The following is a 20,376-nucleotide window of genomic DNA, read 5'->3' on the forward strand; positions in this document are numbered from 1 at the left end:
GGATTACACTGAATGCAACTCTGTAACTCTTTAACAATAGTTTGTGAAATCTGAAGTTGACATACAAATAAAAAGCCTAAAGACTGAACTGTTCATTTTCATAAAAATGTTGCAAAAATCCTCTAAATTCAATAAAAGCAGGCCTAAACATTGATTTTGAACACTGGCTTGAATGGCGTAATGCAATGAGAGATCTATCTATAAAGCAAGAAGCGTGTGTGTGTGTGTGTGTGTGTGTGTGTGTAGAATATCTTTCTGACCGTTTCGTATGTGGCTTGCGCATGGCACGAAGGTTTGCATCCTCAATTTTGAAGATTTTTGAATTCATTTTTCAAAATTTCATTATTTACGTAGGACGTTGTGCAGCATTGCATTGTTTCCGATCTGACGCCTTTTAGTGGAGCTCCGCCCCCTTTTAGTGGAGCTCCGCCCCCTTGTGTGATAGGCCTACACCTGGTCAGTAACACAATTCACTCTGGATTTCCACCCTGGCTCATCTCATCTGTAAGTCTATTAGCCTACCTATCTTTAGGAGTTTTAAAGTGCGCTACAAGGTTTGATTTTCCAATAATATTCAAATAGTTTCCAGCGAATATCAATGTTCAATGTGTATGTGCTGGATGGTGTGGTACCTTATGAAAAGTAAGTGTTTTATGGAGTTGCAGACATTGTTTTAGTGCGATTAGCATGCTAAGCGGAGATTTAGCTTTATTCACTTCTTATGTTGCATTACTATGTAATTCAGTGATGACATTCATGTTGCTTAGCGTAATGCCCATAATCATTTGATATGAGATACTTACATGCAATATAGTATATCAGCCAATTGGGTTCATGTTAATGTACTTTTAGTGCAGCATACTGTGTAATGTGCTATCTCACCATTAGCATGCTAAGCGGAGATTTAAGCCCTTTCTTCCACATCAGTTTGATCCATTGGAAACAGTAAAAACAAAACTTTATTAACTGACAGCTAGCGTTTCTGTGTTATTTAATGTTACACTAGCAAGAGTGTTTCACCTCATTGTACATCCCACTTTCACACACAACCTCATTTGGCCATAATTGAAAAATCTACTTTATCTCCCACTATACGAATACATACTTCCTACGGCACTGCACTAGTTTCAAAGGAATACTTCACAGTTAAATGGCATCTATAGAATTGTAAATCTTTGCTTTGAAAGACGATGAGAAAAGCTGTTTGAAGGTTTATCATATTTCATCCAAGTGTGAGTAACCTCAGTATCATCTTTTCTTCTTTAGCAGGCCCCTCTGACTTTAATTCTCCACAAGTCATGTTCAGGTTAGCTGTGTGATATCTGACTCTTTCTCCTGAGTGCTACACGGCCTTCAAAGGTCTTTCCATCTCTCCAATTAGAACTGCTGCTACACAACCTGTGACAGCATTCATACATCCTGATCTAGTCACGTACGAGGGCCCTATCCCTTCTTTCCTCTGGTGAAAAATCATGTACAGAAAGGCCTGTCTCAGACAAGGTCAGTGTCAGTCGAACATGGACCCTGATTAAGCAAGTTCACATTGGTGAATAGAGTATGCAGCTATGCAAATATGAGGTATGCATATGTGACATTTAAAGTAATCTCTACAAACAGGCATCTGCATTTAAATGCAGAATCTGTAGGCAACAGGACACAACTCTGGTTTCAGAAGCTTTCTGGCTTTTGTTTGTCCTCCATTTGTAATTTCAGGAGTATTGACACGTGCAATGGTAGCGCAAAATATAACTCAAATAGTAGAATTCAACCACTGATTATACATTTGGTTCTCTGTGGAAATTGAGTAACATGAGTTATTTTTGTGTGTGCTTGGACATAAAGACACACTGGGATGATAATTCATGGGATGGTGACATGTATAACTAATATGGAATAAGTCTCTCCGTTGTCTCGTTTTCTCAACAACCATTTATCTGATTGACTTCACACTTGGTGGGTGATCATACACTTGCAGTGTCAAGTGTGAGCTCTTGAGATCTACAGGACATATTTATTAATTGTGCATTATGTACATAATGTGTAGTGTATTGTGAGGAGTCCCTTTTTTATTGTTACACCACTGAACAGCATGCTGGGTACTGCTCTCTAACCCTAACTCTAACTCCTTACACTTAAACATAACTCCTAACCCCAACCCTATCTCCTAACCCTTAACTCTAAGTCCTAACCCTTTTATTTATTACATTTTTAACCAAACAATATGGGCGAATCACACAGGGAGATTTTAAAATATATAAGGATTAGGTAGTGCCCATGCACGTGGCAAAACAATCTTCTGTTTTGCCACCCCTTTCCTATCCATTACCTAATCCTAACTCCAAATTCTAACCCTAACTCAAACTCCTAACCCTATCTCCTTACCCTAAATCCTAACCCTTAACCCTAAGTCCTAACCCTATCTCCTAACCCTAAGCCACTCCCTACAGTACACTAAAGAACAGATGAAAACTAACTCAAACATTTCAAGTCAGCTATTTAACTTTCAGAGTGAACACTGTTGTTCCAGGAAATAACCTGGTCCCAAATAGCTAGCTCTTAGCATATGACATGTAGGCTCTATAGCATTGCTGCGGGATGCAACTATGTCTTGGCAGGTGCATTGCTCAGGACCTGAGGAACTGGGGTGTGAAGTTTGTATCAGCTGTTCTCAAGAAAGCTGCAAGTAGTAATACCAGATCCCAAGAAATTGGCCCGTTTCTAACAGCCACGTTTTGAACATGTGTGCCATTAATTATTAACAACTACGTTTTTCAACCATGATATAAAAAGAGAACATTGAGCCTGAAACCCAAAAACACATCGATGTTGTCATCTGCCCGCTGTAATAAAAGCCTGCCTTTAATAACACCATCAGTCCCACATCCCTGTGTTGCCGTGTAAACAGACAGCTTTCAGTGCATGAATACTAACCTCTCCCTTATGTGCACTGTGCACTGTGTGTGTGACTACATGAAGCTTTGTATATGGAGACAGAGAGGGGAAAGAGGCTGCTGTGTGATTTTTTTTTTCCTCTTGGTCAGCACATCATCAGCGCCCGCCTCACACATTCAGTAAATGGTCTAATTTACGGCAGAGCCACTGGCTCTTTGTGATAAAGAAGACATGCAGCAGCAGTAGCTGTGGCTGCCCAGTGGGTATCCAACACAGCTGGGTGTCTGGCTCTGCTTTACACATCCACACACTGCACTGCTTCTGCTACTGGCTGTGTTGTAAGGATCGGTTTCCCCAGTTACTAGGCCCTGGTAGAGAACTCACTAAGGAATTCAGTTTTAAAAAAAAAAGAAAAAAGGGATAACATCAACTTCTAATAGATTTAAACAATCTTTCTAATTAAAGTATATTCTACAAGTACTTATTCCTGTAATTCCTATATAATTAGTAAAGAAAAGCTTAAATGAATGAAGCTACAAATCCATTAGATACCATGCAAACACTGTACTAATATACACATATGTATATATATATATATATATATATATAAAACTTTCTTTTTTTTACAATTAACACTTGAAATGATGTAAACCGTACTTTGGTGTTTCATTTTTACCTCTTAATCTCAAGATTTCATTAAACATATATATATAATATATATATATATATATATATATATATATATATATATATATATATATATATATATATATATATGTATATATATATATGTATATGTATATACATATTTCATTATGTTTAATGAAATATATATATATTATATAAATATATATATAATAAAACTAAAAAAGAAATCAGGTTTGTATTGAGATTAAACACAATGCTTCTATATATATATATATATATATATATATATATATAAATATATATAAATATATATATATAAAGGTAAGGCTGGGATATTTTCTGTTTTTTTTGTGCAATATATAATACATGTTATACAAAATTAGTTCATATTAATGAGTTTTGATTTTGATACAAAATTGTCTTTCTTTATGAGCTCTTGTAATGATTGTAATGACTGAATATGTTCTATTTCTGAAGTAATTACAGTCGTACAATACAAGACATGGTACGGAAAGAAACAAGTCAGGGAAAAATTGGGGCACAAAAGGCGCCTGTGATGCCATAATCAAAGTGACTGAATGTACTCTGGGCTACTGTTGTGTAGTCTTGTGTTGCCTTTCACAAAGCCTGACCTATTTTCTGGCCTTCAGAACCACAGAACAGAAAATAGTTCATTTATTCCTGAGGTGTGATCAGGTTTCAGTGCAGTGTCAGCAGGACTGTGTGTGTCATTGTCAGCCTGTGTTTTGCTCTGCTACACACAGTAAGATCATGGCCAAACACAACATGCACACATGGAAATAATGATGAGAATACCTGTTAGGACTGCTCTTAAGGTTTAAGACAATAAATGTAGACGCAGTCCTCTGTAAGCAAATCAATCAAGTTTTTTGTTCTCCTCATTACAACCTTCACGAGTCCACCCAGTGAATTATATTCCTCTCAAGTGAACAAAAACAGCACAAGCACTGTAAATAATATGGCTTAAGCAGCTATGATTAACTTAATAACCATTTTCTAAACTTACAGCTGAAGTGTAATAAGCAGTTGAAAGATGACACTGTGTCTTTGTCTAGTGTAAAGACTGATTCACTTAAAGGCCAAAGTAAAGGCTTGGAGACATGCTAGCTTGGTGCAGGGGTTTGAGGGTGGAGGTGGGGGGATGGAGTTATGCCTAGTTCACATTACATGAGTTCTCCAAACTATAATTTTTCACAAAAACATGCCAGGTGTGACCTGGGAAATGACACAATACCATGCACAAAAAATATTTTTTTGTTCAAGCAAGCAGCAACCTCTGGGCCTGAAGAGAAAGGCCAATGTGGAAGTGCCTTAAATCTGCATTCTACCTAATGGCCACCAGGGGGAGGCTCAACTGGTTACAAAAAGAAGTCAGTTTGTATGAAAGTCAATAGAAAAATAACCCCTCTTCTCATTTGATTTATCACTGAGAAGTCAGCTGTTCATTGTGCATAACAGATATCCCTTGCTAACTAAGCTAGTGCTAGCTTTAGCCTATACATAGCATAATGCCAGCTCCTGATCCACTCTCACTCCCTATTGTTATGAAGTATATGTATTCAAGAAATCCATTGATTTACTTGTTTCCTCTTGGTGCAACAACAACTTTGGTCCGTGTCTCAGCTGCAACACATACAGAAACATTTCTATTGTAACAAACTTTCCCCTCAACTAATTTCTTGTGTAGGTCCAGATATTTGGCCTTCTAGATATCTTGGATATGTCTGCGATGCATTGGCGTGACTGGGCTCGCATCCTTAAAACTGTTCAAGCACCAATTTGCAAGCGCCAAGCCAACACCAATTTGCCTCTGGGGCTTTTGTCAGGGAACTCTAAAAACTATCTGCAAGTGGAAGATCAGGGCTAAATCTGTGTGAACAGCGACTTCTGGTTATTCCAAAAATGTCTTTTTCCCCTGTTGTGTGCAGAGGCAAAGTTCTTTAATGGCCGCTTAGACGTTTAATATTTGAGACTTTGACCATTCTCAAAGTAGGGTATTAAAAACAGGATTGTATTAATACTAAAATAGTAGCACTAGTACCTAAAAAAAATCAAAACAGCAAGCAAATTTAATCAAAGATGGATCATTTGATCATCCAACAACTTGCATCGACAAATACACTATACTATACAATAATAACAGCACTACACTAATACAATAAGGTTGTAACAGTAATAAAAAGGTATTGCTAAGTTTATATATAAGTACACCAAGAAAGTCATATTTTTTTTATATCATCATGACATTCATACTCAATGGTCAGTGGTCTTACCCTGGAGCTTTCCTCTTGCGAACGCTGGTAGCGTTTCCAGCGGCAACCATAGATCCCAGTGACAAAGGACACAAAGACCTGTTTCTCATAGACCTGTAAGGGTTGGTGTTTCACCATGCTCCTTCAGCCTCAACGCGCCACCAGTCAGTTAACATCCCACAATGGACTGGGAACCCTGGAGAAGATCAAAGAGTTACTAAACAGAACCAGCTTTCAGATATCTACGTCAGTCTTTATACATACAATTACATTTTTTCATAAACATGCCATGTCACGCTATGTTGCTGCTAAGGTATATTTTCACAAAACACCATGAATATGTTGACGGTCCTGGGCCTTGTTTGGAGTCACAACACCTGAGAGAGGAAGTCAACACAGTATTCAATAGTGAGTCATGTCTGGGACAGACATAATAATATGGTAAATGCTTTACCGTCATGAGGATTTATGACTTGGGAAAAGTGACAAATAGGCCTCAGTAGGTAGGCAGCAGCTATCTTTGGGAATGACTTGATTCTTTAACAGCAGTACAAAGCGGAGAGTAGGATGGAGTCAGTGTGTTACTCTCAAACTAAGAAAAGCTCGTTGCCTTGGTGGCAGGTAAAAATGTCTTGGCACAGAAGGTATTGTTTTTCATGGCTCTCTGAAAGAGATGGTGTTCTGTCTTGCCTCTTTTTTTCAGGGACCCTTATGGCTCTTTTCTTCTTTTTTTAACTTTTCTTGTAGCATTTTTTGGTCATTTCTGTCTGGGGTAGCTTATGGAATTACATAGGCTAATTGAAGCTCATGTAAGCTACAGTGTGTTACTTATATAAAGTCTAAAAATAAAGCTGGATAGGCCTACTGGGAAAAAGCTCCCAGCCTAAGCATGTCGCCTTTATGTTGGTGCCCTGCAGGAGTGACACTTTTGAGATAATGTTGACTTTCACAGTATCATTGGTTTGTTGTTGTTGTTGTTTTTATCAGCATCTCTATATGTATGGGAATACCATTTCACCACTTTGGTGGTCCAGACTGAAACACCTCAGTGAATTTGGTATGGATTGCTTAAATAAATTGTACAGATATTCATGGTCCCCAGAGGATGAATCATCGGGGGCGCGGCGGCTCGTTACGAAAAGTAAGAAGTTGAAGTTGAAGCACATTCCTCCTGCAGCAGTCTTTCCAAGCTGCAGAGCCGGAGGGGATGTTAATCCACTTAGCATCCAGTCTGCAAATTGCTAACAGGCTAACAGTTAGCTCTGTAGCAGTACAGTGTGTATGTGCTAACAGGCTAACAGTTAGCTCTGTAGCAGTACAGTGTGCTGCTGCTGCAGGAGGTGTTCACTTAGCGATCTCTGTTTGTTTACAACAAGCACCGGACACTCTGTGTACACATTAAAAACTGTTCCTATTGTTTGTTTAAAAGTAGTGCAATAAAAATACAGATGTTTTCCCTAACACGATGAATAATATTGATTAATAAACGTGATTACAATATTGATCAAAATAATCGTGATTATCATTTTGGCCATTATCATGCAGCCCTAGTTTATCCTCACAGAACTGCTAGCATGACTTTTGGACTTTCTTAAACATTGTTGGGTTACATATAGCTGACTGACAGTAGAGGGTTAAGTACACATACTTGATAGGCTTTAAGCTAACGTGCAGGTGAACACCCCACTGTGCATTTAAGAAAGCCTTCCTAGCTTAGTTCATGAATGGTGCTGCCACTACTGTCAGTGTCTGCACTCAGAGACACGGCAGAGAAGATAAGGATGGACACTTTCCAAGTTTTTACCCTCCGTTTATGGATATTTACATACACACACTCTTGAAAATAGTCAGAATGACAATAGCACTGTGTCAAAACACAAGGCCTCCTCATCCATTTCAGAGAGACAACGACTTTGTAAAGCCCAGATGATTTCACAGGCCCACCCCTGATCCTCACACTACTTATGAAAACAGAGCCATTTGGCGCAGTACGCCCCACCAGTTGCCTGGACCGGACAATGAGGATAAGGAAATGAAAAATGTCACACATCTTATTGTGTATCTTTTTTGATAAAAGGCTGCAATGAACAGCAGTGAGATAGAGGTAGATAAGGTCGTGTTTCCTGGTCAACAGCCCTTAACAAAACAAACTGTCCCTTTGTCCTTATCACAGAGCCGAGAAATTACAACATGACAGGGGGACCGGGCTAAATCTGTGTCTGACTGTGTCTGTCTACAGCTAACAGCTAACACTCTGTTTCCATGTCACTTTAAGATTTTCAAAGATTCAGAAAGGCAATGATGGAAACAAACTGTTGACTCACAAGCTGATATATAGGACAACAACATTAAAACATATTATTTGTAATTTAAAGATATAACGGTGGTTGAAATAACATGTACTCACAATCAGAATTATGGGCTTTCTTCTTCATACAGTATTTTATTAAGGTTTTCTGTATTACTGGATTATTAATAACCGAAAATGACCATTCTGACTATTCTTCTATCTTCAGTTGGTGTTGGGGCGCAGAAGCATTTGGGTCCATTCATTTCAATACAAAATGAGAAAACTTTTTAAATTTTTTTAGGACTGCACTTTGTATTCAATCCCTAGTAAAAAACATCTTCTTTAAGACAATTTGATCTTAATAGTGTAAATAATGGCGCCATTTAGAAGAAAATAGAAGATAAAGAATTGTATGATTTGGGGCGGGGCTACCTTTGATTGACAGGTCACTGACAAGGCGAGCCGTCATCAGGAAAGAAGCAGAACAATGTGTATCCACGGCAACGTGTCAATAAAGTTATATAAAATGTTATATAGATATAAAAGGGGACGTTTAGCAGTTTGGTCTCATAACTTTGACCCTTTCACTGTATTTTCACTTAATGACAGTTTATTTGAACGTTTTGTTCAGTAAAAATGTCTTGTTCAGCGTTTAGTTGGACTAACAGACACTCCAAGGAGTCGCTGCTCTTTTTCCAGAGGTAAGTAACGAACATTTTGTTTTTGGTTTTTGCTAAAACTAACATCCCAGTTAATGCTAACATGAATCAGTCAGGTTGAGGTGTAGAGAGGCTGTAGTCAGTGATCAGATCCCTCTTGCTCCTCCACAGTCCAAATATGGTCTGCTTCCTGTATCGGAAACAAGATGGCGACAAGTGTAACGCTAAACTCGATGCTTCCAACGGGCCACAAACCAACGGGTGATGTCACGGTGACTACGTACATTATTTACATAGTCTGTGTTTGGCACTAAGGCAGCAAGGCTTGAGGGCTTGAGTGAATGAAAAACTCCATAACTTTAAAGGAATTTAAGTGTCTTTTCACAATGATGGTTGCTTCACGAACGCTAGTTTTATGGGAAGGTTCTTGTGCAACATATGGCTAAAACACAAGCTAAACCCCATCAGGTTTTGATCTAACTCTATCTGCTCTCTGGCTCAGTGTCTACATACTCCATAGCTGTGTTAAAATGCAATCCAATATGGGTATTGTGTGCAACATGCTGTATAGTACTTGAGCAGTGTTTCCTATTCAGGTCTTCTCAGGGGTTAAGTGGGAGCGTTTGTCTTCGGATTCACTGGTAACTTAAATCTATAATCTTCAAAAGGGGGAAATTGTTATGATCCACCTTGCAGATCTGCATCCGTTCACTGTTGATTGGTTATTATATGGGAAGTCCCTGGCCAGAGAGTTAGAGGCGTTGGCAGATTCCCAGCATTCACATCCTGACCTTGTCCTGGAACAAGGGCCAACTGGAGCTGAAATCACAGGGGCCTTATTCCAGCCAGGTTGGCCTATTGTCTCACTGTGGCTTTCTAACACGGTGCTATGGTCACAGAGTTGGATCATCGTGACGTCAACTAGGCCCAGAGAAAGGTTGAGACACTTCACTCCTCTATTGCTGCAGGATTTCAAGCTTTTTTTAAAGCAGCAACGTCTGGGTTTGGAAAAATGAAGCCAATGTGGAAATGCCTTAAACCTGCATTCTTTCTAATGGGCCACAGGGCAGCAAAAATAAGTCCAATGGTCTATGAGAAAATGACCCCACTACTAGTTGGACACATTACCTCAGTAAACAATTTCCTTATGAGTTTATAGCCTCAAGCCATAGTTTTGTTCTTCTTCTTATTGAAATACTGGCAATTTCCAAATTTCAACCCTAGAGAATATTGGAGGATATTACATACAGCCAGAATGTGTAAAAAAAAACATACAAAAATAATATTTTGAGATAAAAGTTTATGGGATTAAAGTGGTAAATCTACGAGAAAAAATTTGCAGATCTATGAGATTTAAAGTGGTGAATCTGGGAGAAAAAAGTTGCTTTTTTCCCACTTTTTTCACGTAAATCTGCGACTTTTTTCGCACAGATTTGCCACTTTAAATCTCTTAAATCTGCGACTTTTTTTCTTGTAGATTTGCCACTTTAATCTAGTAAATTTGCAACTTTTTTCTCGAAATATTACCTGAAGTTACCAAATATAGTTCTTTGCCTGATAAAGGGTTAAACCTGCATTCTCTCTAATGGGCCACAGGGCACAAAAATAAGTCCAATGGTATAGAAGTCTATGAGAAAATGACCCCACTACTAGTTGGACTCATTACCTCAGTAAACAATTCCCTAATGAGTTTATAGCCTCAAGCCATAGTTTTCTTCTTCTTCTTAACCCTTAATAGGGCACTCATTGAAATACTGGCAATTTCCAAATTTCAACCCTAGAGAATATTGGAGGATATTACATACTGCCAGAATGTGTAAAAAAACATACAACAATAATATTTTGAGAAAAAAGTTTACAAGATTAAAGTGGTAAATCTACGAGAAAAAAATGTGCAATTTATGAGATTTAAAGTGGTGAATCTGGGAGAAAAAAGTTGCTTTTTTCACACTTTTTTCTTGTAAATCTGCGACTTCTTTCACACAGATTTGCCACTTTAAATCACTTAAATCTGCAACTTTTTTTCTTTGCCACTTTAATGTAGTAAATTTGCAACTTTTTTCTCAAAATATTACCTGAACCCTAATATAGTTCTTTGCCCAATAAAGGGTTAAGTCTTCTTCAAAACAGCATGATGTTTATTTTGTAAATGATGGTCCAATTCAGAGTATAAAAGAAGATAAAGCAGAGTTTGCTTTAGGGAGTTTTAGAGGATCCTTTCACCCTTTCACAAGCCGTGTTTCAATCAACGAATTTCAAAGTACAATTTGTAGATTTGCATGAGAAAAGCTTGATGGTAACACCAACATTTTTTTAAAAAACTTTCAAAAATGTGCATAAAAGTTTTAATCTTACGCTCAGTTGAGGTGTTTTGTTGTTGTTGTCTTTTTTGAGAAATAGTTAATGAGTTCTGAGAATAAGTAGCGGACATTTAACTCATGACTGATTTCCGCTCTGACATGAAAGAACAATTCTAAGTTGCCCAATTTAATTTAATTCCCGAAGACATATTTTCTCTCATGGGTGGCCAAAGTTGTCCGATTAGCAACCTTTTTTAAATTATATTTTCTCTCTTGCTCAATCTCTTCTTCTACTACTGTTTACTGACGGATTAGCCTACAGCAACACGTCACACTGCCATCTTCTGACCAAAGTAAGTTTATGCAGCTTTGTTTATTTGATCTGAACCAGTTGATGGAAATGTCTAGCCTGGGTATACCCATTCTGCCTTGCGCGCTCGATTTCATTTCGAACTGCAAAAGGGTCTTGAATCTAAGGCCATTTCTTAGCCCTGTTTTAGGGATCCAATCACAGAACGGGGAGGGACGGCAAGACGCGTACTACTGGACAGACGGAAGCTTGTAGTTTTGTAGTTTTCTTACAGATCCAACATGGCCGCAGCAGACGCGAAGCTCTCTTTGGATCTAGCTGTAGACAGTGTTCTAGATAGTTTAGAGCCTAAGTTTATTTTAAAAGAAGAACAAAGTTTGACTTTACACTCCTGTTTCACCACCAAAAAGGATGTTTTAGCCTTGCTTCCAACAGGATTTGGCAAAAGTCTAATCTACCAACTAGCCCCGCTACCGCTCGCTGCTGTAACGCCGGTGATCTGGCTACGAGCCGGGGGACAGCGGAGCCCCCAGAGACCCCCAGCAGCTCGTCTATTGACCATAAAATCAGTGGATGTGTGGCTGAATGACATGAGGGGGAAATAAGGCGTAAAAATAAATAATCTTGCAGAAAGCGAGAACTGGAGAAGCAAAGCAGCAAAAAACACACACACACACACACACACACACACTGCCGGTAGACTGTGAGCTGAAACTACAGAGCAGCCAGAAAAAGCCAAAATGACCCCAAAAAAAAAAAAATGACTGAAAAAACACTAAATTACTTATAAAAGACACAAAATGACCAAAAAAAGAAAAAAAATTACATTACACAACATTCCCACTTCTTGCGGTAACAACAACACAGCAGATAATAAACGGTCCGGTAGCAGCTGCCTTTCTTTTTGTTAACGTCGTCATAGAAACAAGTGAAACAAAGTTCCTGCTTGCGCAATAAAGGGACCTTCCACACACAACACGGTAAAGTGCCATTCATATAAAACTCACATTAAACTTTCATATCAAGGTGGGGGCCACAAAATATCGTCACAAGGGCCGCAATTGGCCCGCGGGCCGCAAGTTTGAGACCCATGTTCTAAAGGAATATCTTCAACACACGTTCTAGTGACCCTGTGAAGAACTACACACAGACAATCCCGACTACGATAGACTAAAGAGCTTTTGACCTCAGTGAATGTGAATTTGAATGATTTACCCGATAAGATAACACTTTGGTTGTAGTGTACGTTTAATGTTTTAATGATTTCTGCTGAAGTATGTGGGCTGCACAGAGTCAGCAGTGTTAGCTGACCTATTAATGGAATATATTGTATTTTATTTAGTTTCTCTTACACACAGTATTGTCCCTCCACTGTTTCAGGACAAGCCTCTGTTATTGTTGCACTTCCAGCCAGCTGCTTGCAGAGCTCTCCAAATATTACTCAGCCTATTCACCTGTACAAACCTCCTCTTGTATAACAAAGCTCTCTCCTGTGGCCTCTCATTTAGCTGGCTTCAGACCAGTTCCCTCTCATGAACCTATCATTCACCTGAGAGGACTTTACTCTCCTCACCTCCATAACAGCTTCCAGAAGTAACCTGGTGACTGGCTAGGGCTGGGCGATATGGACCAAAAGTCATATCCCCATATATTTAGGCTGAATATCGATATACGATATATATCCCGATATTTTGAACCTGGTCTCACAGGAATCCGCGAAATAGCCACGGAATCACTCAAATTTACGTGAAAGTGACACGGATTTCGCTACAATGCAAGTTAATATTTTTTCCTATTGGTTTGCTCCAAGTCACGTGACTTTAAAGGTTCCGGCGGTCAGAACAAAAAACATGGCGGACAGTTCTCTCATTTTTAGTGAAAAAATTAATATTTTGAATGTTTTATTTTCTAAATATTCACTCAGTGAATGTACATAATCACTTTGTATGTTGGAATAGCCACGGGATATGAAATCCATGTCAGTTTCATGGAAATTTGAGTGATTCCGTGGCTATTCCACAAATTTTGAGTTAAGCAAATCGGTGGCTATTTCACGGATTCCTGTGAGACCATGTTGGATATTTTTATCGCAAAGTGAGCACAAATGTTCAGTCAAAGTCCTGCGTTTGTTTGACCCATAAAAACCCTAACTTTCTTTCAATCTTTTAATCTTCAATAAAGTATTTATTTTTTTATTTTTTAATTATGTAGTATCTTAATTATATTGTGGATTTAACAACCCAAGTGTAATGTTCAATTAAGGGAATGAATACAACCTACGTTTGCTTTTAAGAATTTATGTGTGTTTTTTTTATTGTGTCTATATTGTAACTTAATGGTTTTATGGCATTTACCTATTTTTTTTGCTCACTGTTTTTAAGCACTTATATTTTACTAACAACACATAGGTGGTTCATTTTTTTTATCGTTCACATGTAATTTTGAGTTTTAAAATCCTATAGCACTTATTTAAGATCTACACTTTTTAATAATTTTATTTATCAAAATTTAAATGTATCTTTTATAATAATACTTTTTATACTAAAAACATATATATGATATAAATATAGATATTTTTTATCACAAAGTGAGAGCAAATGTTCAGTCAAAGTTAAATATGACGTGTCACAAGTAGTTTTATTGAAACCACTTATTTAAGTGAACATAAATACTGTATAACAACAGGAGTACCTTTCTTTAAATCAAAGCTCAATAAAGTGCACATTTAAATAAAAATAAATATCTTAAACAAAAATAAATATGACTCTGGTTTCGCTTAAACACACTCATCAAACCAAGTGCTTTCCAAAATCAAGCTTTAGAAATATTCTACATTAATATTATTTATTATTATAAATCATAAATATCAAATATTTTATTTGTTGATTTTCTGAATTTCAATCCTGTAAGTGATTAAGGAGTGTCAATAAACAAGATAAAAACACTAAATCTGAGGGAAATTATCTTGCTGCATGGACAGATAATTTACCTTGACAAGATTTCTTAAATTAAGATTATTAAATCTAGAAAATAAACATGCTGAATGCTTAAAATAAGAAATGAACTCTTAAACCAAGATCAATTATCTAACACTTCTAAATCTAATTTTTTTTTTTATCTTGGTAAGAAACAAATAATTTGCAGTGAATGTATTTTATTTTTTGTATAATTTATAAATGATGACTATACTGTATGTACATTTACTCATGTTTTCGTTCTTGTTGTTCTTAGTATTTATGCTATTTTTAATGCTACTTCATATTTCTACTGCGCAAAATTGAACTGTATCGATACATTCGATATCAAATTACCTGGGGGCCGCTGGAGGCAGTATAAAAATGAGCAAAAAAAAGACACAAAATTACTAAAAAAAATACAAAATGACAGAAAAAAACCTAAATTACTTAAAAAAGACACAAAATGACCAAAAAAGACACAAAATTACAAAAAAAGTCACAAAATTACTAAAAAAAAAAAAGACACAAAATGACTGAGAAAAGACACAAAATGACCCAAAAATTACACAAAATTACAACAAAAAAAAAGACACAAAATGACCAAAAAAGACACAAAATAAAAAAAAAAGACACAAAATTACTAAAAAATGACACAGGATTACCAAAAAAAGACACAAAATTGTTTAAAAAAGATACAAAATGACCAAAAAGACACAAAATTATTTAAAAATGACCAAAAAGACACAAAATTACAAAAAAAAGACACAAAATTACACAAAAAGTACACAAAAAACTAAAAAAAGACACAAAATTACAAAAAAAAGACACAAAATTATTTTAAAAAAGACACAAAATTACCAAAAAATAACAAAATTATTAAAAAAGACACAAAATGATTGAGAAGACACAAAATTACCCAAAAATTACACAAAATTACTTAAAAAAAGACACAAAATGACCAAAAAAGACACAAAATTACTAAAAAAAAAAAGACACAAAATGACCCAAAAATTACACAAAAAAACTAAAAAAGACACAAAATGACCAAAAAAGACACAAAATTACTAAAAGAAAAGACACAAAATTATTTTAAAAAAGACACAAAATTACAAAAAAAAAAAGACACAAATGACCCAAAAAAAGACACAAAATTACTGAAAACACACTAAATTACTTTAAAAAAAACACAAAATTGAACTATATCGTTATATGCGATATGGTCTAATGCCATATCACATTTAAAAACATATCGATATATCTTTTATATGGACATATCGCCCAGCCCTCCCCCTCGCTGTGTCTCAGTTGTCCCTGCAGTTGGATTCATGTGCTCATTGAATGATAATACAATAATCCACTAAGTCTGAGCCAACTAATTGCCACAGAGCCTCTGCCATATGTGTCTATTATTAGCCTTTTATCTCGGTCACTGTCGCCTCTTTCCAGGCTTCAATCGTTCATTCCTTCATGAAATTTATATATGCATGCATTAATAGTATCCTTAATCTTTCAGTGGATTTCGCCAAAAATAGAGTTTCCATTAGTGCCATGAGCCCATTACCCAGGGGGAGTTTGAGGGCACGGACTGGAAACAAAGCTGCTGTTGAAGCCAGTGACTTTATTTCAGTGAATGCTGATGTTTTTATGTGCTAACCTGAATCCATCAAGTGCTCATAAGACATTCGCTTCTGCTTGATTCTGATTGAATCCAAGTAATATTCACTAAACCAGTTCTTTGGCTTAATTAGTTGATATTTCCAAGTAAAATGTAATTGAGGGACATCAGTGAATCTGCAATTTACTTGTGTATTTTCATTAAAAAAAACAAGTGGTTCTATAAAATAAATGTTACTTAGAAACAGCCTGAGTAAAGATTACAAACTCTTTCTATGTGGAAAAACTTGCCTAACATATTTTTAGTAAATGTCACTCCAATTTTTCTCAGTGGGGCAAGGATCACAGCGCAAAATTGAACTATATTGATACATGCAATGTCAAATTACCTGGGGGCCGCTGGAGGCAGTATCAAAATGACCAAAAAAAGACACAAAATGACTCAAAAAAGACACAAAATGACGGAAAAAAACTAAATTACTTAAAAAAGACACAAACTGACCAAAAAAAGACACAAAATTACTAAATAAAGACACAAAATGAGGGAAAAAACTAAATTACTTAAAAAAGACACAAAATGACCAAAAAAAGACACAAGCTGACAAAAAAAAGACACAAAATTACAAAAAAAAGACACAAAATGACTAAAAAAAGACACAAAATTACAAAAAAAAGACACAAAATGACTAAAAAAAAGACACAAAATGACTAAAAAAAGACACAAAATGACGGAAAAAAACTAAATTACTAAAAAAGACACAAAATGACAAAAAAAGACACAAAATTACTAAAAAAAAAAAAAAGACACAATATTACTAAAAAAAGACACAAAATTGCTAAAAAAAAAGACACAAAATTACTAAAAAAGACAAAAGGACTGAAAAAACGCTAAATTACTTTAAAAAAGACACACTGCTTGTTAAAGTGAGACCATGTTCTGCTGCCTTACATATCATCAGCCAAGCAACACCTGCCTCTTCTGAAGCATTATGAAGGGTTATTAAAGGTGATAGCAGGCTGACAGACGCAGCAGGTAGCGCTGCAGGATGCTACAGATACAGATGGAAACAGGAAGTCAGATATGTCTTCTGCTAATCAGATCTGAGAGACAAAAAGACACACCAATGTGATTAAAGCTTGATGCATTTGCTTTGCAGAGATGGTGACATCACGGCTTCATAGAAACCCACTAAAGGTCAATTACTCAGCCTTTAAATACCTCCATGACATACAGACACTCAGTCATATATATATATATATCTATATATGTGGGGGAAATTTAACCCTTTGGACTCCTTTTCATTCTGCCTGTATAAACCACTTAAAAATCTTCACCATGCCATGTTGGTATCATTGTTTTCAAGACTACCTCACCTATATGACCGGATTATTTTTTTCATTTTGACTTACTGGATCAACATTTTGAACACAAAAACGCACAAAAACACAAAAAAAACACATAAAACATGAAAAACAAACCAAAAAACACACACAAAATTACAAAAAAAACACAAAGAAATTACAAAAAACACAGATAAAAACACAAAGAAATGATAAAAAACAGTAAACACAAAAGACACAGCACAACACAGCAGGGCTCCATGCTGCTGAAGTTTTTACGTTGTGACATCATGAAGAAGTCGTGCTCCGGAGCTTTCATGGACTTAAATATATGCAGGATAAAATGATAAGTTCATATTTTCAGAAAAATGGAATAAAGCCATGTCTGCCTCATTAGTTCACTGTTGAGTGAGTAGAGTCCAACCGATTCATCACACAAACGATATTATCAGCCATTATTTGTTATTACAGACACTCATTCATTCATTCATTCATTCATTCATTCATTATCCTTAACAGCTTATCCGCACTCGGGTCGCCGGGGCTGGAGCCGATCCCAGCTGACACTGGGTCGTCAGACTATCTCACATTACAGACATATTGATACAAATCAATATTGTTGTATATTTTGTCCAATATGCACCAGTATGATGGTATCGAGTATCGAATATTTTCCTGAGTATCGGTATCGAGTTGAAAATTTTAGTATCGTGACAACCCTACTTTGTAGTCGTTTTGTGTCTCTTTGTGGTCGTTTTGTGTCTCTTTGTGTTGTATATCAGTTTGTGTCTCTTTGTCGTCATTTTGTGTCTCTGCGGTTTTTTTGTGTCTCTTCGTGGTTGTTTCGTGTCTCTTTGAAGTTGTTTTGTTGTCTGTTTTTAGTCTTTCTGTAGTTGTTTCTCTCTTCTTCAACACAGCTTCAGTTGCTTCAGGAAGACACACGGACTTTATAGTTCTTTATAGTTCTGTTCTTTAACTTCTTTTGATTGTTGTTTTTTAAATATCTTTCACATCTCTCTGTGGTGTTTTTGTCTCAAGTTTATGAACTAATTGTGTGTCTCTTTGTAGTGTTTTAGTGTCACGTTGTAAATTAATTGTCTTTTCGTAGTTTTGTTTTTGTCCGTGGTTATTTTGTCATTTAAAAAAACTCTCTGTAGTTGTGTTATTTACTTTGCAATCATCTCTAGTCTCTTTGCTGTAATTTTAGCACCTTTGAAGTTGTTTTGTATTGTCTCTTGTTGTCATATTTAATGTCTTTGCAGTTGTTAAATGCATCTTTGCAGTTGTTTTGTGTATTTCTGTAGTCATCTTGTGTCTCTTTGTCATTATTTTGAGTCTATTTGTATCAAATATCGTTTTGTCTATTTGTAGTTATTTAGAGTCTTTTTGTAGTTGTTTATCTCTTTTCCAACAAAGCCTCATTTTGAGTGTCTCCATTCTACGATAAGATGAAAGTTTTAATCTTAATTAAATTTTCCATTCAACTTTTTTTCCAGCTTTTTTATGCCCTGGCATGTCATTTACAGTTTCACATTCTTCTTCAAAATAATTTATTGGTAATGTTCCACATAAGGAAAATGTTGTTGATTGCCAATCCCACATTTGATTTCCATGATTGAAATCAAAGCTGATTTTCAATTTAGAACTGAAATTGCACCACTCCTAGTGTGTGTTTACCAAGCCAGAAAAATGATCTCATTACCTTCTCATTATCTCCGTAAATTGCATGCATGATGGGAAATGGAGTCAGATCAGAATAATCCAGTTTGGTGTTTGTTCTTGTAACCATTTCTGATGTTTGTGTACATTGTGTGTGTGTGTGTGTGTGTGTGTGTGTGTGTGTGTGTGTGTGTGTGTGTGTGTCACACTAGGTCAGCGCTGCAGCAGGTGTCAGAGAAGCTGCTCCACAAACAAAAACACTCTCACTGACTTCACTATTTAGTCAAAAATCACGCAGAAGAACACATGAAAATCGATCATTTCTTTTGTCCTTTAATCTTTTATATCAATCATAGTCTACTGTATGTACTCTAATGGAGGTCTCATTAGACTGTGCTGATACTGGACATAATAACATTTGAATCTATGAAAACTTATGAAAAACACCCAGTGAAGACACATCATTTAACCCTTTGATGGGTTAACATGATCTAAAGTGACCCGACTAAGTTTTTATATTCTATATCTTTGCAATAAATTAATTTTGTCATCCAGAATTGCAGGTTTTGCTCAAATAACTTGTTTTTGATCATCATACATCCTAATTTTTTGTTTTCATTTCTTACTTTTTAAATAAAATAAAAAAAACTTTCTTTCATCACTACACTTCTAATGCACGAGGTCATTTTTGACCCATGTTGTGCATTAGAAGGTGTTTATATGTTGTCACCAATTTAAAACCTGACAAAGAAGACACAAATATTAACTATCCTATTTTGTTAAACTGGTGTTTTTCCAATGGAAATTATTATTTGGTGGCTCTAATAAGTCTCAAATGTTAAAATATGTTATTTTCCAATGTAATCTGGTGGTTCTAATAACTCTTTTAAGTTAAACCTCCAAAATAAGACAAACATAGTGACACATATACTCAAATTGTTAATTTAGTGTATCACTTTTTGTATCACTGCGCTTTTAATGCACAAGGTCATTTTTGACCCATGTGTAAACTTGATGTAATAATAAAAAAAAACTATTTTTCTTCATAAGATATGAAAGGAAAAATGGATATAATGATCTGTTGTAATAAAAAAATATTCAAACACACAGCCAGCATGAAATAAATTAAATGAATGCGGGTAATTTTTTTTTACCCATGTTGTGCATCAAATTCACCAATTTAAAAACTGACAAAGAAGACACAAACATTAACTATAATATTTTGTTAAATTGGTGTTTTTCCAATGGAAATCATTATTTGGTGGCTCTAATAAATCATGTTAAAAATATGTGATTTTCCAATGTAATCTGGTGGTTCTAACAACTCTTTTAAGTTAAACTTTATCTTATTTGTATTACCATTTCCCTGTTTTAATTGACTGTTTTTACTGTTTTCAATTGTGTCTTGCTGTTTTTAATGTGTATGTAAAGCA

The 20,376-nt window shown here is 35.9% G+C and overlaps 1 protein-coding gene across 1 annotated transcript in view; it reads right to left on the bottom strand.

Annotated features, from left to right (window-relative positions):
* Positions 1-20,376, bottom strand: part of gdpd5a (glycerophosphodiester phosphodiesterase domain containing 5a) — a 48,082-nt gene that overhangs the window by 26,211 nt on the left and 1,495 nt on the right. Inside the window, exon 2 of the mRNA XM_059352164.1 lies at positions 5,835-6,009. Coding sequence (XP_059208147.1) covers positions 5,835-5,951 — 117 coding nt within the window. The 5' untranslated portion in view covers positions 5,952-6,009. The remainder of the gene's footprint in view (positions 1-5,834; positions 6,010-20,376) is intronic.

Source organism: Centropristis striata, chromosome 15 (genome assembly GCF_030273125.1).
Source record: "Centropristis striata isolate RG_2023a ecotype Rhode Island chromosome 15, C.striata_1.0, whole genome shotgun sequence".
NCBI lineage: Eukaryota > Metazoa > Chordata > Actinopteri > Perciformes > Serranidae > Centropristis > Centropristis striata.